At 46.2% G+C, this 21,617-nt stretch overlaps 1 protein-coding gene across 6 annotated transcripts in view; it reads right to left on the reverse strand.

Annotated features, from left to right (window-relative positions):
• Positions 1–11,352: 11,352 nt before the first annotated feature.
• The window catches only part of Kiaa1549l (KIAA1549 like), a 256,671-nt gene continuing 246,406 nt past the window's right edge, over positions 11,353–21,617 (reverse strand). For all 6 annotated transcript variants that reach the window (XM_036184493.1, XM_036184492.1, XM_036184491.1 and 3 more), the window contains 3 exons: positions 21,424–21,572; positions 19,401–19,552; positions 11,353–13,420 (listed from right to left, as the gene is read on the reverse strand). In XM_036184493.1, coding sequence (XP_036040386.1) covers positions 13,139–13,420; positions 19,401–19,552; positions 21,424–21,572 — 583 coding nt within the window. In that variant the 3' untranslated portion in view covers positions 11,353–13,138. The remainder of the gene's footprint in view (positions 13,421–19,400; positions 19,553–21,423; positions 21,573–21,617) is intronic.

Below are 21,617 nucleotides of genomic sequence, written 5' to 3' on the forward strand. Positions count from 1 at the left end.
TGGCGGTGCATGTCTAGAATCCCAGCTGCTTGAGAAGCAGGAAGATCACATACTCCAGGTCAGTCTGGGCTACAGAGTTAGTTCAAGGCCAGCCTGGATATGTAATAAGAGCCTACTGCAAAAAAAGAAAAGGAAGCCAGGCATGTTGTCACCCAGCTGTAACCGAGCACGCTGAAGAGGCAGAGACATGGGGTTTGCTGCAATTTTAGGGTCAGTCAGGTATATGTAGAGAGTTCCAGGCCAGTCAGGTCTACATAGTGAGACTCTGTCCCTCCAAACCCCAAACAAATGAAAGAGCCATCTCATTCATATTTACCACCGCTACCTTCTAGTAAGATATGTTCAAACCCTAGGTTACACACACACACACACACACACACACACACACACACACACACACACACACGGAGAAACACAGATCTGTGATGGAGCCAAGCCACCCTAAAGCTTTGGATCTTAAATCCTTAGTTAATGTATTGGTGACTGGTTTCAAACTATTACATTCTCCTTGTTCCCCTCAGCCCATATCAATCAACGAAGATGAAGAATGTTTTCATGAAAAAGCAATACCACCAAGTCTGGACTCCAAAGTGAGGATAGGCAGGAATTTTCTCAGTTCTATGAGAAGTGAACTCTACTGTAAACTGCACTGAGTATTATGATTTGGAGATGAAGTATCCTCTCAAAACGCTTATGCACTGAAGTCTTGAGTCCCCAGTATGAACAGTATTTAAAGGTTCGTTTGAGTCCTGAGATTTCTGCCTGTATCAGCAGTTTGGCCACTGATGGACTTGGAATTTGAATAGACTATTTGAGAAGAGGGTAGACCTGTGGAGGATGGGGACTGGTTGGAGGAGATAGGGACTGGGGGTGTGTCTTTGAGGGATATCTTGCCCTGACCCTTTTCTGCCCATTTCCCTCTGTTTGTCTACAGGAGCCAAGCTGTTCACCCTTTCCTGAGGCTCAGAGCAAGAGACCTAGCTGACCATGGCCTAAAGTCCCCGGAACCATGAGCCAAAGAGAAATCTTTCTTTGTGCAAGCCGTGGCTGTCAGAGATTCGCCAAGGAAACCAAACGAAACCTAACACGTTGCTCTTGAGCAGGTGATGTGGGAAGGCCCACAGAGTGCTCTCAGACAGTATCTTGTTTCCCGTGGCTTGCCACATGACTCTGGGACGGTGACCCATGCTGTTTGAACAAAGCTTGATGCTGTGCCAGACCTGTTGACACACCGAAGCCCCCTGGGGAGTCGAGTGCACAGGAGAATGACTCCCAGGGCTGGTGGGATGCATCTCAACAAGCGGAAGAATGTAGGGGTGCAGGGGAGACCTGCGTCCAATCCCTCGCTTCCTGCTCTGATGAGTGCCAAGGGCTTCTCCTTCCACAGTTTCTCCACCTCTCCCCAGGGTCCCTGGGCTCGTACTCCGCTCTGGTGCTTATGAGTCTTCTAGGCTCTTGGACAAAAGAGATTTTCACAGAGGAAGGGTCAGGGAAGTGTAGTAGAGTCTCTGCTAGGTGACCTATGGGTGACATGCCAGCTCGGGCAAGATAAGGAGGTCCCCACTGTTGGAAATATTCTTGCAAGAGTTGTGGGAATCACAGTAAGCACCATGCTTACAGTGTGCCACAGTCAGCCCTCTACAGTGTCTTCTGTAGAAAGCTCCTCCGTGAAGACAAGACTCAGAGACAGGACACACGGTGCCCAAAGTCACACAGCTAGAATGTAGTAAAGGCAAAATTCAAACCTGGATCTGGCAGGTCCCAGATCCTGACGTGGGTGCTCTGGTTCAAGTCTGGAATGTTCCCCATAGGCAGTGTGTTAATGGTTTTAGGTCATTGGGGACATTTCAGAGAAGGGCACAGAGAAGGGCACTAGGGGGATCCTGTCTCTCTTGTTTAATACACGTCTAGCCATGAGGTGAATAGCTTGGTTCCATCATGGGATCCCTGCCTCACCAGGGGCCCCAGCAATACGATCAATTGATTATAACCTGGAACCTCTGAAGCCAAGATGGAAAACAACCTTTTCTCTTTTTAAATTGATTGTATCAGGTATTTTGTTACAGTAATGGAAAACCGAGTAACACAGCAGGGATCTACTGCAAGTGTGATCATGTTGGCCATGAATAGATTCAAAGCTTTTAGGACCCAAACTGAAAAGATTTTGATTACTTCTCATGTGTAATTTTAAATCAAAACAATGCTAAACTCTAAAACAAGTAAAAAGGATTTCAATAAAGCTGTAACCGTCCCTTTCCACCCCAAAGTACTGACATTGATTTCCACCCAAATACTGAATTATATTAAAAATCTCTCCATCTTTCTCAACCTCTTCACTCCTCTTGACTTCCTCTCATTTTTATCTATTATTTATTTATACTTGTGTGTGTGTGTGTGTGTGTGTGTGCGCATGCTACATATATGCATGTACCTGGAGGCTAGAAGAGGGCTTTGGATCCCCTGGAGCCAGAGTTACAGGCAGCTGTGGGCCGCCTTACATGGTTCTGGGAACTGCACCTGGGTCCTCCGCAGGGGCAGCAAGTGCTCTTGATTGATGTGCCATCTGCCTAGCCCCACTCCCTCTCATTTGAGGTGCCAGACTTTCTGAAGCCTTCATTATGCTTAACCTCTGATCAGGAAGCAATTTCAAATACGTAAGTCGAGCCTTACCCTGTGGTGACTTTGAAATATAAAGCTAAATAGTATTCCACCCAGTCGCCTTCCAACTCAGAGCCTGGAATTCTATCTTTTCTTCCTCTTTTAAGGTTTATTTTTAATTTTATGAGTGTTTGCCTGAGCACCACGAGCATGCCTGGCATCCACAGAGGTCAGAAGAGGGCATTGGACTGCTGGACCTGGACTTACAGACAGTTGTAAGCTGCCATGTGGGTACTGGGAATCGAACCCAGGTTCTCAGTGCTTTTAGCCACTGAGCCATTTCTCCAGCCCTGGATTTTATCATTTTTTAAAACAGCAAGCTACATCAGTTCATCCAATGGCCATGCCTGATACTCTGAGGATATTGTAAATGCTTGTTAAAATATTTTCCTGTGGAGACTGGAGAGATGTGAGAGAAGAAAATCCATAAGCATAAATCTCTGCTGACATTTCAGAAGGAAAATTACCACGGAGTGGATGTGCCTTATTTCATATGTAAATTTGCCAAGGGGAAAAAAAACAAACACAATTTCCAAAAAGCTAAACACACTAATGCAATAAAGAATGGTATTACCGCGAAGATGGAGTGGCTTACTTGTTTAGATTGCAACACAGTATAATTCAGAGGCCGAATAAAAACCCAAACCTATACGTCATAGTTACTCTTATATTTCTGTGAAGAGACATCATGACCAAGGCTACTTATAAAAGGAAGCATTTAAATGGGGGCTTGCTTACAGATACAGAGGGTTAGTCCATGACCGTCATGAAGGGAGCGTGGCAGGCAGAAATGACATTGGAGCAGCAAGTAAGAGCTTACATCTTTTTTGAAAATTGTAGGCTGAAAAGAGAGATACTGGGCCTGGTGTTGGCTTTTCAAACCACAAAGCCCATATCCAGTGACACACCTCTTCCAACAAGGACACACCTCCTAATCCTTCCCAAATAGTTCCACTAACTGAAGACCAAGCCTTCAAATATATGAACCTATGGGGGCCATTCTCATTCCAACCATTACACCATACAACAGCCAATGAATTTTGATTGTCATATCATTAATATCAAAATGGCAGCTGTGTGTTGTGGCTTTGTTGATGAATTCTATCATGCCTGAGTTCTTCACGTAGATTGTATAAGACAGACCTCAGGCTGGAGAGATGGCTCAGCCATTAAAGGCTAGGCTCACAACCAAAAATATAAGACAGTCCTCAAGATGCTTATTCCTTCCCTGATTTCACCAGGTGGTGACATCTCTGAAATTTGGGTTTGTATATTCTTGGTAGTTGGCAATCTGTTCTCTCTCCCTGGGCATGTTCCTGGCATCTTCCCAGTCGGCTAAAGACAGTTTGGAGGGGAAATTTTGCATGGCACCATAGACAGCTGTGGTGAAGTCCTGTCCAACCTACACGTCTGCAGAACGAGGTAAACTTTGCTTTTCATTTGCCTGGCTCTCATGAGGCAGAAAAATGGCAAGCCCTTTTTATGTTGAGCTTTGTGTCTTCAGGGCAAATCTTCTTGACTATGAACTCTGAGAAGTAGAAGCTGCAACCTCCCTACCATGGAACCCCTGTCACCTAGGCATCAGTGTCTGACATGGCACTCAGGAAATGTTCACTCAACTGAGGGAGAACTAGAGGTTGGCCACATGGAAGGTGCCTTCAGAGAGTTTTAGTTAAATAAAGGATTAATGATCCGTGAGAGGAAAGCCGTAGCCATACATGGATGACCCTGGCGGAAAGACAGCCCTGTAGCCCTCCTCCTGGGCTAATGACTACTCACCTGTTGTTGGTTTCAACTGTTAGGCATTGATGCTGCTTTTACCAAAACCCATTCTAAAACAGTCACCAGGAAGATGAGTTTGGAACCTACCAGTGTGAGAGACAAAACCTTAAAGAGAAAGAAACGTGCAGTTCCCAAGTCCTCTAGACATTAATATACATGGCGACATGGATGATCTGGTGGAGTTAAGACTGAAGACAAGTCTTAAGACTATCCGAGTCCTTTCTCTGGAAGCTACAAACCTGACCTACACAGTAGACTTCTATACGTACTTACAACCAGCCTCTGACTTCATCTCCCTGAATCCCCACAGATCAGGACGGAGAATAAGAAATCCAGCTCAGCATCCAGCTGCTGGAAGACCCCAGGGTTTCAGATCCAGCCGTTTCCAAATGTCAGCAAAGCATCTCGGCATTACCATCACAGGCATCCCACAGCCTCAAAGGACATGGCTTCTACAGACCTTAGTGTCCTTTGAAGACCTCTGTCCCAGGGCTGAAGGCTAGATTATGGAGTGAGGAAGGGGCATGAGCAACCTCTTTCTATATGTTCAGCAAAGGCCCTGCAGAATCCAGAGGCTTGGATGAGGCTGGAGATAAAACTGTCATGTTAGCCAAACTTTACTTTGGTTCCAGTGAGTCACATGGTCTCTGTTCAAGTTTGGCTTTGTGCTCGTGTAAACACTAGCTTTAAGATGTTGACCAAACCAATTGCCCAGTAGTGCAGACCAGTGTTGACCATAATCTGTCCTCCATGTAGTCATGGAGAGATGCAGAGCCTTGCTTCCTACTGTCTTGGTCTGTGTGGGCTGCTGCAACCCCAAACCATAAGGTTAGTGGCTTATAGACGGCAGGAATTTATTCCTTACAGCTGATCTGAGAAGTCCAAGACCATTAGCAGGAATTTATTTCTCACAGCTGATCTGAGAAGTCCAAGACCGAAGCACCTGCAGTTTTTGTTTCTGCCAAAAAAGGCCTGCTTCCCACCCGATGGTGAAAGAGCCAAGGCTTCTCTGGGGTTCTCTTCATCTAGGAGGCATCTGGACATAATTATCTCCAACAGCTCAACTTCCAAATCCCCTCACATCAGCGCTCAGGTGCTAAGGTGAACTTGGGCCTGGGGACACGCACACATTTGGTCTCTAACATCTACTAACCATCTGTGAATATTCTGCAGATTGTTGCCCCCTGCTAGTGTTTTTACACTCAGGCCTGGGCTACTTCCTAGATGCATAGGGGCCGACAGAGTTCATGAGCTGGAGGCAGTGTTAGCTCAGAGGAGGATACAGAGTCTATTACAGTTGGAATGTGAGGTGTCCTCTGTAAGCTCATGTGTTTGAGCTCATGGCCCTCAGCTGGTGGCACTGTTTGGGAAGGTTATGGAATCTTAAGGAGGTGGAGCCTGGTGGAGCCTTGAGGTTTTACAGGCTGGCTCTACTTCTTCTAATATGTGCTGCCTCATGCTTCTGTTACCATTTCACCCTGCCATAATGGACCGCACCCCTCTGGAACTGTGAGCCAAAATAAGCCCATCCTCCCCACAGGTTGCTTTGGTTGTGGGTATTTTATCACAGTAATAGAAATGAAATGAATACACTGCATTTTGGAATAAGTTTGCTGTCCTTGCTCTGCCCGGGGACTTTGGGCACACACATGCCTTCTCCAGCTCTGCGACTGTCTATTTCTTGGGCAGAAGTGGGCACCCCTGTTTCCTTTCGCTTGATCTTCTCATTTGTCCCAAAGAGTCAAGAGCCACCAGCATCCAGGGAGAAGGAAAAAGGAAATGGAGGAGTAGGAAAACCCTCTGCCACCCCAGTTTCTGCATGGATTTAGTCTCTGCAGTAGCCGCTGTCCCACGGAATACCTTGTTAGAAGCACTTTGTAGGGTCTCTACACTTATTCCTCCTCAGTGCCATGTGACGGTGGCTTTGGGCTCGATTATGGAAGTATACCCAGTCCTCTTTACAGGGCAGCAGGAGGAGGGGTGAAACATTGCTCCTCGGAGTATTTTGGAAGGACTTGAAGAGCATTTCCGCAAGTTGTGGGTGGGGCAGTGAAAAGCAGCTCTCAGGGATGCTACCCAAAAGTTTGAATGGCAAAAGTTTGTGATGCACCATTAGGTGCACAGATACCCCAGGAACATTCAGGGTTGTCTGTTGTGTTACAAGAGCCAAGCTTCCTTACCTCTACTGTAATCTTGTCTCAAGGCTACTTCTTACTTATTTTCTGGATTCTTTGCTTTGAATTAGTCCATCATGCCTTGTCTGGGTCTTGACCATCCAGTTTGGACATGTGCTGCTAACAGACTGTGTCTTGGCATTTTCTAGTGGGAGAATATGGTTAGCCTTGTTCATAGACTAAGCCACATTCTCAGGTTGGAACCCCTGGGTTGAGTCTCCCAGCTGAGCAAAAGGCAGAGGACAGAGCATGCAGGAGCCCCCTGGTCTCTGGGTAGGGCTCACACAAGGCAGGCTTCATAACTGCTGTGTATTGCACACAGAGGGATAACTGATAATTGTTGGAAGCCCATCTCCCAAGACTACTGCTGTCTGTGGACTCATCAGGAGCCCTTGACCTCTATGGGACTTCTTTATGTTCTGGGAAGCACACCTTAACAGACACTGGCTTCTGCCTGGAGGCCCAATTGCTTCTGAGGCTATGGAAACCACACAAAAGTGAGTATCTATTTCTTGCTCATTATCCCATGCCCAAGCAGGTGTGACTTCTGAGATCTCACTGGGGCTTGCGGTCTGCCCCTGCTCTGTAGTTAACCTCCAGGAGGCACTGTTGTGCAGATCAGTTGTGGAAGAGATGCCATTACACCATCTGGAGGAGATGTAATGAGAAGCAGGCAGGTTTGGGGGTATGAAAGCCTTTGTCATTTTATTTTACAATAAAAAATTCTAACAGCGTATGAACACTCTGTTCCCGGCAGAGGCAAAGGACGTACAAAGTTAATTAGAAAGCAAAGCATTGAAATAACAGCTACATTCAAAGCTCCTGTTCGGTACTTTGCCCAATGCATCCGAAGTGGTTTGAGAGAATCAGAGTCGGGTTTTTTTCCACCCAGAGTCAAAGCACACGTGGAAACACTTACATCCCCTCCAAACCACAGGCGACAAACAACGTTAACAGCAACTCCATGTGGGCCAACTTTTGTGGGCAATTACAAACTGCAGAATTCCTTTATTTTTCCTTGATAAGAAATTGTGTCATTGAACATATGACGACACAAATTAACTCAGTGGGTAGCAGGAGCTGGATCAAACCGAATTGTGAAATGAATGGTTTTAATAGCAAATTCTTCCAATATACTTTCCAAACCATGTTCAGACACATTGTGCACATGCTCCTCACAACCACCAGGGGAGGTAGGAAGTACAGATGTCATTATTCCCATTTGACCCATGAGGAGTCACAGACTAGTTCAAAGTCAGTCACTCAAGTTCTAGAGTATTTACACCTTCTCAAAATCTCAAAATTTCCAGTCCAACAACACTCCTCTGATTTTGTTTGGTACATTTCCTTTTTTTTTTTTTTCTCTCCTTAATTTATGTGAGGGTGGAGATGAGTTTAGACCCAAAGAAGAGACAAAGGAGAGGAAGGTGAGGCCATGGCTAATTTATGTAAAGTACATTGGATGGCCTCCTTCCATCATTTACAAGAGCCTGAGCAAGGCCAGAGGACAAAACAGTGAGTCTCTAGATGTATCAGGATGCTCTAGATTTCTAATAGGATGGCTCTGACTCAAGCATGGGTTTGACCTCTGAGGCTAAATTCCACCTTCTCGAAACTTCCCTTCTCTTGAAACCCACAGAATCCAAGCAACTCAACATCTTCTACAAGAATTTGTCTCTGGTGCAATAGTCTCCTAAACACCCCTTTTCAGAAACACCCACATTCCAGAATTTACTGCCATCTAGGATTCACGTCAGCCCAGTCAGGAGACCTTTCAGTTCTCAGGACATTAACTTCCTGTAGCCAGAAGGTCAGAGTCATGGTAGCACCCTTTCACTGGAAACCAATTTTGTTTCAAAGAGACTCTATGGCGAGGCTCATCAGTTTTCTCATCCATGCAAATGTGTGGCTGGGAGCCACAATAATAGCACCTGGGCTAAGACCATGCAATTCAATTTACAAGTATTGTCTGCTGAGCTGAGCAAGACACTAAGTTAACTGGGCCTTGGTCAGAGATCTCTTCTGGGGCCCAGCCATGGTATTCAGGAACTAGTGTGGGTGGGGTGGGAGGTATCTGGGGGTAGTCTAGCCCATCTACAGGGGATTCAAGTGTGTGCACTCTCACCTGATGTACAAGTGGGAGATGCCTGGCCCAGGGTGAGGGTCAGTATCTGGAGGGCTGGCTGCCAGGTGGGATCTTAGGGGTATGGTCAGTTCCAGTCTGTGGCAGGTTCCTTCAGGGAGTCCTGCTTGCTGATATGTTCCTTCCTCTGAGTACCACGCCTCAACAGGAGCTCCTGCCAAACGGGTCCATCCAGGACCACACTTGTAGAACATAACCCTGTCTCTTGCTTACAGCTGACTGGATGGGCACCTGAACTGAGGGCAGCTTAGCCACAGGCAGATATGAACTGAACCAGATTCTCAAGCGTTTGCCTAAGGGGGGCTCAAAGGTGCTAGTCCGAGAGTAGTCTGCATTGGGAAGGAAAAGTGTAGTGTGAGTCCTGAGGTGTGTATTTGGTTCCATATGCACTAGTGAGTAGGCTGTTTGAGCAAGCAAGAGGATGACTCAGGTGTGTCGAGAGAAGCAGAGGAAAGCAGGTGACGGGAGAGAAGGCCGGAGAAAGAGCGTCAGGAAGAGGCGCTGGGTAATGGCTCACCTGCCTTTAGCCACAACTGCCCCTTGCTTCTGTAATTTACCCCCCACCCCCACCCCATGTCTTCCGTCAGTCCCTGCGCTGAAGTAAGGCTGAGCAGGTGAGCAGGTTCCTAGTCCTTGAGAAGTTCCAAGACTGGAACACCTTTGAGGATGACCTAGATGGCATAACTTCTAACACTTGGACCTGGTCAGTGCCAAGCTAAATTATACTTACACCTTTAGAGTCTTGGACTGTAATTTGAAAGGGAAGTCCAAATTCTAAATTCAGGTCTAAGTTCAAATCTTTTTCTCAAACTTGAGAACTTCTATTACATTCATTATATACTTAACTTTGAGCATTTGTGTGTTATGTGGAAAAAATGAGGCTCACTTATATGAAATCAATATTTTTTTGATCCATTTCAATTTTTGCCTTGCGGGGAAGTATACCTTTTACTTAGATGTAAGAATTTCACATATCTTCCATTCTACCTATGCTCACAGGTTTTCTTTTTAATCATAGATCTTATAATTTCCTTTCTTGAATAAAAATTATTTAGAAATTACATGTTTTGGTGTTTGTCTTTTTTTTTCCCCTGGGCTCTTAAAATAACAAGTACACAGCAATGCTTCTCCTGGGGCAGTGAGTTGCCTTGAACCCTTCAAGAGGCAACTTCCCAGCCTATAGTTCACAGTTGCCATCTTGTTCCTGCATAAGCCTCAGGTCACAGGCACCAGGCCACACAATGGACCTTTATGTTCTTGCCCTCCTAGGTCACCTGATGAAGGGACTGAGTGTCAGTATATCCTTTCCTGTCTTTTTGACCCATGGTGCTGAATGAGTAAGTTCCCTCCACCGGCTTCCAACCAAAGACATTGTTTCTTCAGTGGCATTCTCTGGGAAAAAAATGGATCACCCCCACCCCTTTGGGCAAGAGTATTGTGGAATCCCTCACATGACTCTTGCCTATTTTTTAAAATTTCTGGGCACAGTTAAAGAAATGTGTCTCCAAAAAGTGTGCAGGCAGCATGGTGAAATGGAGAGCAGGCTGGGGCATGGATCAGCAGGCTTGGGCTCAACCCTTCATTTGTCTGGACGTTGGCTTTCTCCTTCCAAGTCACTGAAATCCTCTATGGCTTCTGAGCCTGTCTGGAAGATCATGACAATTTGACCTCACTGCTGCCTTCCCCGGGCTCTCATGGAACCCCATGTTAACCTCTGTGTGGTGATTAACCGTCTAAATTGCTCATAGTCTCCTGTCCTGGGACCTATCACCTCTATACAGTTAGAAGACTCTTTAGAGAAGGGACCACATCTTAGTCCCAGTAGGCTTTAATGATGGTGGAAAAATATGACCACATTTTTTTTTTAATTTAAAGTTTTCTTTTGCATAGACTTCTTGAACTCACAGTATCTAGTTTAATAGTATCTGATTTATCATGCTATATTTTTGTTTGTTTTTTGTTTTTTTCAAGACAAGGTTTCTCTGTGTAGCTTTGTGCCTTTCCTGGAACTCGCTTTGGAGACCAGGCTGGTCTTGAACTCACAGAGATCCGCCTGGCTCTGCCTCCCGAGTGCTTGGATTAAAGGCGTGTGCCACCACCGCCCAGCAATATTTTAATTGTCTCAGTGAACTAAATATTTCATGGGGTTCTGTGAAGCCCCCAGAGAGCTGTAGCTCCATTGTCCTGACTATCTGGAGCCACACCACTAACTCTAGATTCATGATCTGGAAGTTACTGGAACCCAAAGCTTAGAAGCATTCATACTCTGTAGTCTAGAAACTTCTCTCATATTCCAAACATTTACCAAGTCCGCACAGCACTGTGTTGATCCCACTGCACTGATGACATAGTGATATTATTGATAAAGTGGGATGATGCAGCTGGCTTTATCAGACCCACATCATTGGCATGAAAAGGCTGAGTTTCTTTGGCTCTTTGTCCACTCAAGTGCATCAATTGCCTGTTTGGATAGACTTAGGTGTCGTGTTAACCTGTCAGTAAAGTCTTGTACTGTCCACAGTGTTCTGCAAGCTGATTTCAGTTTTGAACTACAACTGGCCATTGGTAGAAATATACCATATATACACATGGAAATTACAAAAATACATTTTTATTTATAGCTGATTTCTTATTAAGTAACAAAAAACTAACACTATGAAAGATCAACCAGCAATACTAAAAGGACACTAGCTAAACCCCACAAGAGACTTGTCTGGAGATTCCATGACGTATCTCTGAACATTCCAGAAAGGACAATTTGCCATAGGGAAATAAAAACAGCTTCTTGGGAAAGTCTGTGCTTTGACAGTTTGAATCTCCCATTCTAATCAGTTCCAATCCTACTCTTCTCTCAACCTCTAAGTTTCAGTAAAGACCAAAGAAACTCATGAAGACAATGGATAGATGGGGTCAGAGGGGCATGGGTACAGCTGAAAGCTAGATGGGTCATGGGTGAAGGCAGGATAGGACCATATTCTCCAACAGACGCCAGATGAGCCCCCTGACATCATACATGGCTCCCAAAATTGGGGAAGAAACTCAGGTTTCCCTCTTCCCATGGTACCCCAAATCAGTTGTATTTGCACATAGGGGTCATCAGTGGCTGGTACCCAAGAGCTACAAGGCAATGTTTCTGCCCAAGACTCTGGAGGCTGATGCTTCATGCCAGGGGTAGTAGCATGAAGCAGCGCCATCCCAAGGTAGCATCCTGCCATCTCATCCAATGTCCCCCTGTGTCCATCCACCATGGAGAACTGGTGAACTCCACAGACTTTTAAAAAGATGCTTTGCATTTCATCTCAACTCAGATTTTCTACATTCCAAAGCTTCTAGAAACAGAGGCTGCAGTGTGGGGTGACTGTGGATCCATCTTTCCCATCTCAAACGTAACCGGTAATGGTTTCCTTTGTAGCACTCAACAGCACATGCTGGGCTCCACTATGGAGGAGACAGTTGCTGTATCTATTATTTCCCCCAGATGGCTGGGTTCTCAGGCCATCTTCAGTACAAAGAAAAACCTCCACAAACAACTGCTTCTCTTTTACAGGCTCCCAACCTCCTAGTACTGATTCTCATTCATTTGGATCTGGTTTGCAGGAGACCTTATTTCCAAAATGACAACACCTTTTAAACAGCCTGTCAGCACAAGTCCACCATTCTGGCTCATCGTCTCTCTTTCTTGGCCTTTAATTAACAGGTGTGTGTGTGTGTGTGTGTGTGTGTGTGTGTGTGTGTGTGTGTGTGACGGGGGAGGGAGAGTCAGGACTATTTATAGGCACAGCCATTGGAACTGATTTCCATCCAATTCATTTGACTTTGAACATGAGCCTTTAAAAGCAAAGAGACTCGAGTTTCTTGGCTGGAGAGTCAGCATCTCTCTTACAGACTAGAGGTGATTTTTAAAGCGATCACGGTCATGGCTCAATGAGAGAGTACAGTCTGGTGGTTAATCACACTCCTGTGTTGCCTTTAACACAGAAAGAGAACATGCAGAGGTCATTGAAGACAGGGAGGCATTCTCTCCCTTCTGGCGATTTACTAAAATGGGACATTGGACAGGAACCTGCAGGCTAACTAGAGCCTCTCACGACTAGGGCTCCCTAGGGATATTCCACCCACAGTTCAAACATTCAGTCCAACAGAACATCAAACACAGGGTCCCAGCTAGGGACTTGTTGACCCACAATCGGCTGCAGGAGTCAGAATCCAGTTGTTCGCAAGTTTTCTGTTTCCCAGCAGCCCCACCATTGGGCATTTTTAGAATCTGAGGATGAGAAAGACCCATGCATTGTCTGGAGCCCCCACACATTAGGGCCTAGGAGCCCAAAGCCTGTTTGTTGTCTCACAGTCTTCAAGTGCAGATTCCCTCAGGGTTGAGGCATTAGACCTGGAACTCAAACATGTCTGTCTGCTTCTTGGCCAGCTTGGCCACTTCCTCCCGGATAGCCTTCACGAGGGCTGCGGTAGAAATGTTGGTCAATGGAGTGTCTGGGGGCTCATTTTCCGCCAGGCTCTGCTGCGAGGCAGCTGTGGAGGGCACGGGGCCCTGCTCTAGGCTTGGGTGAAGGTTGGTGGGCTGGCTATACTGGCGAGGGAGCCTGGAGGGTGAGCTCTGTTGATAACGTGACCTCGGATAGGCCTCGATGTACCCGGGAAGAGGGACCTGCACAGGAGGTGGAGAGAGAAGAAACTCATGTTAGGAGGGAGCTCGAGGTACAAGATACACTCAATACTCCTCAGGAGGCCACTGAGGTCGAGGAAAGAGGTTTAGCGGAGAACTGAAATCATGCACTACCACAGCAATAGCCCTTCCAATCTGGAGTTAGTTTCTTTAGCAAACAGCTATCTTGAACTCACTAAGTATGAGGGTTGGACGAATTAAATGGGTGTTTTTCAGCTTTGCTGAGAACATTAAGAGTACACCGGAGCTCACAGTTAAAGGACCCTGCCTTTCTTTTTAACTTCAGTACAACTGAGTAAACAGAACTATTGCAGGGGAGCTCAGGGGCTTTTTACTACCACTACTAGCTAATATCCATTGAGCCCCAATGATTTTCCCATAGTATCTCGCTTAATTCTGCAAGCAACAACCTCCTCGTAGGTGTCATCCTTGTTTCATAGCTGAGCACACTGAAGCAAAGGGTACCACCATCTAAGGAAACAGCCACCAAGCCCCTGAGCCCCCAAGCCTTGGTGTACACAGGTGCATCTGGCTCCAAGCGCTGGGAATTAATTTGTGCACTACAGTGTTTTTTATATAGGTACACTATCACATTCTTGAAAAAAAAATCTCTTTTCATTAAAAGTAGGTGACACACCATTCTCTACTTAAACAACAGAAGTCTCTAGGAATAAAGACAAGCAAAGGTTTAGGATCTATGAATAGCTTGCCCACAGAAACAGTACCATATGTGGGCTGTATTTGGTCCACAGACACCTTTGTATCCCAGGATGCTGGCTGGAATGCTGGGAAAAGGAGTACTGAGGATGTAGGCGCACAGTAGGGCAGGCAGAGAATGGGTATTGAGAGTCCACTTCCAGGTTCAAGAGGTAGGCTAGGCAGGCCCGACAGGTGGAAAGACAGGAGCAAAGGCACAGGGGTAGAGAGGTGTGTGTGTGTGTGTGTGTGTGTGTGTGTGTGGTGTCCTCAGCCTGTCCCATCTGAAAACAACTGAATGCTAGTCCATGGACCACAGGCTTCTTTAGTGCATCTACCTATTGTCTCGGACTCACTCGTGAGACACAAAGGTGGAGTCTCTAGTGCTCCTGGAACTCACTGTACATCGTGCTGGTCTTGTGATTGTGGTGGGTCCTCCCAGCTCTGCCTCCTGACTTCTGGGACATGTCCTACCACACCCGGCCTCCTCCCCATCAACAGATACATTCATCTGGGGCCACTGGGGAGGATGGAGCAGGATGGCTGTCTCAACCTCTTCAGGTTGCTATAACAAGATATCACTGACCAGGGAGCTGATAAGGAATGGGAGTTTGTTTTTATACTCATGAAGGCTGGGGACTCCAGTGTCTGGTGAGAAGCTGCTTCCTAGTTCTCGACAGCTGCCTTTTCCTGTCACCCAGATGATAGAAGCAGCAGGGAAGCTCTGTGGGGGCTTCTTTTATAAGAACATTCATTCTATTCACAAGTGCTTGACCCTCACAAACCAACTACCTCCCCAAGGCCATCCCCTAAAGCCATCACCTTGGCACTGTGGAATTCTGCATGTGAGCCGGGTAGAGCGACACAAACATTCAGACATTTGGGATAGGGGAGTACATGGTAGGATGCTGGACACTCTGATAGTCCCTCTTGAGAAGGTAGGTTTCTGAGATCATGGCCTGGGAACCCTTGATGGGTGTCAGCAGAGAAGTCAGCTTCAGCAAGGTCATTTGAGGGTGGACCTGGCAGAAGTGAGCTCTGAGGCTGCCTCAGTTGCCCAGGTGAGGCTGCAAGGACTCACTCAATGGAAGTAATTGGATTGATGCCTTACTCTTGAGTTTGGGCTTTAAATTTCATCACAAGACCTTGCAAATAAAAGTAAAGTGGCAAAAAGCTGTTAATGTCTCTACACACAGGGGCTGGAAGGTTTCCCCTGGACTTTAGAGGAAACCCAGAGTTGGACTGTCCCACTTAGCCAGCCAGCCACAAGAGCTAAGAATATGCAGGTGCCTGGAGCTGACCAAGAACCAAAGCTGGAACATAGGAAGCCTTTCAGATCTCAGTTCACATTTCCATTCTTCCAGTCTGACACCAGCAACAGTTCCATGCAGTTTCTTTAGAGAGGCAGGCATTCCTCCTGGGGCCATCATCACCTGTCCCAGGCCCTCATTTTTGTGAAGGCGGGGCTCCCTCCACCCTCACCTTCTCACCGCTTTGTCCCATGCTCAGAATTATGCCTAGCACAGAGGAAAGTCTCCCAGAGCTTGGGGTTCTAGGCACAGTTTGGAAATCACTGGAGGATGGCCAGTAAGTTCCAAACGTGTGGGGAGGAAGCTGCTACATTTCAAACTTAGCTAACTGCATGCACTGGAGTGGAGAGAGTCAATAAATACATGACCCTTTCTCTGTGACATCAAATCTTGGTGCTAGTGGTGAGAACCAGCAAGGGAAAGATAACCAGCCAACTGGGGTGGTCCCGGGTAGTACTCAGAAGTGGGGAAGATAAGGTCTCTTTGTAGGTAAGCATTATGCTTTGCTGGCCAGAATCCAGGGCTGCTGTGGGATGGTCTCTATGTTGTGAATATGTTGCTCTGATTGGTTAATAAATAAAGTGCTGATTGGCCAGTAGCCAGGCAGGAAGTATAGGTGGGACAAAGAGAGAGGAGAATTCTGGGAAGTGGAAGGTTGAGTAAGAAGACACTGCTAGCCACTGCCATGAGAAACAAGATGTAAGATACCAGTAAGCCATGTGGCAAAGTATAGATTTATAGAAATGGGTTAATTTAAGATATAAAAACTAGATAGCAAGAAGCCTGAGCCATTAGGCCAAACAGTTTAAATAATATAAGCATCTATGTGTTTATTTGAGTCTGAGTGGCTGCCGGCGTGGGTGGGACTGGAGATAACTCAAGCAACACAGGGCCGCAAATACTACTATATCTTGACAGACATCACCAATTGATCAGCACAAGCTCCTGATTAGTCTATGTTGTGATTCTGAATGTGAACTATGCCTCACAGGCTCATGTATTTGAACTTGATCTTCAGCTGGTGGTGATGTTTGGGAAGGTTCTGGAGCCTTTCTGAGGTAGAGCCTTACTGAATGAAGTGAGTCACTGAGGGTAACCCTTGAGGTTTTAAAGCCCAGCCTCACTTCTTGTTCACTCTGCTTCCTGACTACAGACACAATATGACCAGCAGCCCCTTGCTTTCATGACTTCCTCAACATGATGGGATCTCCTGGAACTATAAGCCAAAGCAAACCTTTCTTCCCTTAAATTACTTCTTGACAGGTTATTTTCTCACAATAATGAGAAATTAACAAGTACACCCTGAGGCCTTCTCCAGAAGCGTCTCCATCTAGCACCAAGGGTGAAATCAATGTGACATCCTGGGTCTAGGTAATTTGGGGGAACAGGAAGGTCAGGCACTCAAGTGAAAGTGGGGGGTCTTGTTTTTCTCACATCAAGAGGACATGGATTCTCTTTAATTAATCCAAATAGGGTGTCTTTCTCTAGCTGGCTTTCTGGGCTTCCTGTACTGTCTCTCACTTGCTCTGAATCCTCTGTACAGAACAGTTTGCACCATGCCTGGGCACACTTCTCAGGTGAGCTACAGGTGGTAACTGGGCCCCGAGAAAGACCTATCGAGGCTGCAGCATTAAAAAGAGCCAGGAAAACTCAGCCGTGTTCACACTGTTGGGGATGACCCCATCATCCTGTCAGGAAGGTTAGGTTTGCTGAGATCTTTTGCCTTTTTCTCTAAGGTGAGGTGATCCCAAGGGCAGCTGGATGTAGTTGGAAGCCTCAGTAAGCTACGTGTGTTGAGCATCTTGAGGGCAAAGATCAAGGATTTGGAAAATACTTCCTTTGAATCCTGCAGAGCACATAGCTGTCCACGCTGCAGGCTTACAGCCTGCCCTGTACAACACGTATATCAGTTACTCTGAAAAGCACATACATTATTTCTACATTTTAAGACTTACAGAGTCAAACACACTGTGAATTGATCTGTCCTACCCAGTGTTTAGATATGCATGCAAACCAATCTGGGGATCCAATGAAGGGCTGAGAAAGGCGAGCAGACACAGTGGCTCAGCACTAGGGGGCGTTAAGGCAGAAGGATTGCGGGAGTTTACAGTTTGGCCTTGGCTTCACAGTACATTGTGAATTGCAAGTCAGTTTGGTCTTAGGAATCAAACCTTGTCTCAAAATAAACAACAACAACAAACTAAACAAGCAAAACAACAACAGAACCATCCTCAAACTCCCAAAACAAAACAAACAAAAAGAATGAAAAAAAAAAAAAGACAAAACAACAAAACTCCCAAAGAAAGGTAAAGATAAACCCTTCCACTACTACCCAAACAGATGCTATGAGGTCCTAGGTTAGACCCACTGACCCAAAAGCAGGAAATCTCTCTAGTTCCTCTCTCAGAGCTTACTTACTCCAACTCTGCAAACAATCAGAATGAGGTCAATGTCTCATTTGCAGAGAACAGCACATTGGGAAAGGCACATGTGAAGATGTGGAGATATTGACAGCACAAAGTGCCAGCCAGGGGGAAGCTCGTGCAAAGAACAAGCACATTAAGTTGTAGCATCAAGTCCAGATAGTAACAGTTTGTAATACTTAGCAAAAAGGCCAGAATCCTCAAACTGTTAAGGCCCAACCTCCAAATGCCTCCCGAGAACCGCGGGACTTTGTAAGGATGCTGAACCACTTAGAGAACCACTCAGTTAGACTATACCCACTTGAAAGGAGAAGGGGATGGAGAGCATTCATTTCTGAAATACTTTATATGCAACGTGGCACATATTTTTATGTTTCAGAAGCCAAAGAGGTAAGCTATGGACAACAGGGAAATTTAGACATAGGCTCACCCCTCTGGTGTTGGAACTCAGGTTGCAGGGTGCGGTGACTTCAGAGGTTTGGACAGAGATATCGCCAGACTCCTGTATCAAGGTATTTTCCCAAGCTAGGAATTTATTCCAAAGTCACTGGGAGTGACTAAAACATGCAGGGAATGTCAGGTTCAGCTTGGGGAGTAACCTGCCTTTCTCATCTGTACCAGGTGAGCTCACTCAGGGACCAGACAGCCCTCTACATACACCATAGGTGGCTTTTTTTTTTTTTTTTTTTTTACAATGGCCACATCCAGAAAGCCCAAAGACAGGTCTCTCTCTCTCTCTTTCTCTCTCTCTCTCTCTCTCTCTCTCTCTCTCTCTCTCTATATATATATATATATATATATACATACATACATACATATATATATATATATATATATATATATATATATATATAAAATCTATGAGGAAGAATAAAGGGAGATATCAAAGGACTGGGACAAACAGACGCTTGGGTGGAGGTCAGGAAGAAGTCTTAGGAGGAAGTCTTAGGATCCGCCATATGGTGTTTTCAGGGTTTCTGTGGCTCCATTTGCTCCATTTGATCTAAAACCTTGCAGAATGTGACAGTTCAAAGAAATAAATTTTATAGACATGTTGGAGCTAGACTGGTAATTGAACTCTGGCCTTGGCTCTTCTCTAGATGTGTGGCCTTAGACATCGTGTCACGTGACTAAGCCTCAGTTCCTTATCTGCAAACCGGGAGCAGTCATGGGGTTCTAAAACTCACTTCATCGAATTGTCGTGAAGGTAAATATGACAGTCTAATGGGACATCTAGACGGGTCTGGCGCATAGAAAATACTAAACAGATGCTAGTTATCACTATAAGACTTATTTGGTTATGGCTACCCTGCTAGGAAGAGGTAGAATGTACGTTAGGAAATGTCTCAAATTCCTCCATCAAAGGTCACATGCCTCTCCGTACCACCTCTCTCAAAAGGGCTCGTCTCATCCACGGGTGTGCTGGGAGGGGTCCTGAGAGAACCAAAGCTCAGTCTCTGTCTTTCATCTCATTTTCTCCTAGAGGTGTGCCCAGCAAGGGAGGTTTTATGAGAGCATCACCAAGGATCTCACCGAATCAGCCCACTGGCTTGGGAGCTCATTCTCTCCTGCATAGGACATCCAGGCTTGGCTCCTGTAGGATGAGGGAGGTGTTGGGATGAAGTAGCCGGTGAAGCCAGGTCTGTTGGCAGCTGGGATGGCAAACACCGCTGGCACCGTGTTACCTGCACAGAGGAAGTGGTGGGAGGTCAGGAGAGTCTGGACTCTGGATCCAGACCCCTACCCACAAGAACCAGCTAAACCCCATTTCATAGACTACCTGGCTGCCTGCTGGGCCCAAAATCTCAGCGAATCAGGCCTGATAGTATAATATAGCTATAATAATAAGAAGCTCTATATAGGGCAGATGAGATTCTGGGTACAGAGACTCCATCTAATGCAGAGGAGAGCCCTGCTGGAGTGGCTGAAACTCTAGGTAATGCATCAGCGAAGAGGGTGGCTGAGGTGGAAGGCACCTGGCTCTCCTTAGTGGAACTCTTCCAAGGTCACTGTGACTGCCAAGGGGAGCAGGTGGTGCCCTACTCAGGGTATCTGGCACAGAGACCAAGTGGAGCTAAGATCCAGGCTGTGCCCTCTTGCAGGGATGGGTGCTACATCCACTTTTCCCCCCACTTCTTGGGCTGCATCAGGGCCTAGCAGTGCCTCACTTTCCCCATCCTCCTAAAGAGGGAGTAGAGAGTCCAGTCCTTCCCACTGCACCTGCATGAAGTCTAGTTCAGGAAGCTGGAAATCTAGGGAGGACTCTGACATTGGTCCAGGTTAGAGGATGCAAGGGAGAAGGTCATTGGGGAGGAAGTAGGAAGCCTCATTCTGCAACCCCAGCCCCCATCACCTGCCTAGTCAATATGGCAGGCATCATCTGTTGTGGCTCAGACCAGCTTTCTAGGCTTTGAAGGTCCAGCTCCCCCTATAGAGCCCCCATCCTCTCCCTCATCCTACCCTAATGGCCTTGACCGTTTAGAGGAAAGGACACCTTGGATGAGGTGCTTTCTTCCCAGGAGGACATGCAGTTTTAAAGATTTAACAAAAACTGTCAAAAGGAATGAATTTCACCAGAGGAATTCCTGGAAACCACAAACGGTTGGCAACTTGTGCTTGCAGGTTTAACCGTAAAGGTATGGCATGTATACAATAAAAATTCAACCAGGCCACACACAAACTAGGGCGTGTGCAAACCTCCAGTTCTATTTGTCATTGTCTGTCAGTTTAACAAAACAAACAAACAAACAAACAAAAAACAACAAAAAAACCCCAGAAATGACCCTTATGTCCATCAAAGGAATGGACTGTTGCAGATCATGTTACGGGACATGATGGGAAGGATGGCAGAGGAAATGAGTGGCTAACCCGTGCTCAGACAGCCATCTAGAGAAGTACTGCAAACATATTGTTAAGAAAACAGTGCAAAAAGGTATGTGCAGTATACGATTTATGCAAATTTAAAATACATATAGAATTAGCATATACTTTTAAATAGGTACATAACACAACACAGGTCTAAAACCCATGGCCATGGTCACCTTAGGGAAGGATGACTATATGTGTCATGCTGTGAAGGTAAAATAAACAGAAACCTGAAATATTAACATCACTTTGACTTTAGCATAACTAGGTATTTTGTGTGGTTTCAGCTTTTTTTTTTTTTTTTTCAAGAAATAAAACCAGCTGGGCGGTGGTGGCACTCGCCTTTAATCCCAGCACTCGGGAGGCAGAGCCAGGCAGATCTCTGTGAGTTCAAGGCCAGCCTGGGCTACAGAGGAGATCCAGGACAGGCACCAAAACTACACAAGAAGAAGAAGGAGGAGGAGGAGGAGGAGGAGGAGGAGGAGGAGGAGGAGGAGGAGGAGGAGAAGAAGGAGAAGAAGAAGGAGAAGAAGAAGGAGAAGAAAAGAAATAAAACCAGTAGTTCCTCTGGTCAATGCTAGTAAAGTCAGAGGACCCAGACCTGCGGTGGCTCTGGGTCCTGACAGAGGCAGTTTGTGTGGATTGGGGAGAGGGCTCCGCACAGGAAACAGACTTCCTCTCCTCTGCTCACCTGAGTAATTTAAAGCCGATTGATCCAACTGCGTCACCGACACGGGACCTCTGGACACCTGGGCAAACGAGGCACTATCATGCAACTGGGCAGGCTCGGGTCCTGTGGACTCAGCCATCCGGGTCTTGCTGCCAATATCTGATGTGGACCTGAGTAGGGCAGAGGGACCGTGTGATGTGAGCATGCCTCAGGCA

Source organism: Onychomys torridus, chromosome 4, assembly GCF_903995425.1.
Source record: "Onychomys torridus chromosome 4, mOncTor1.1, whole genome shotgun sequence".
Classification (NCBI taxonomy): Eukaryota; Metazoa; Chordata; class Mammalia; order Rodentia; family Cricetidae; genus Onychomys; species Onychomys torridus.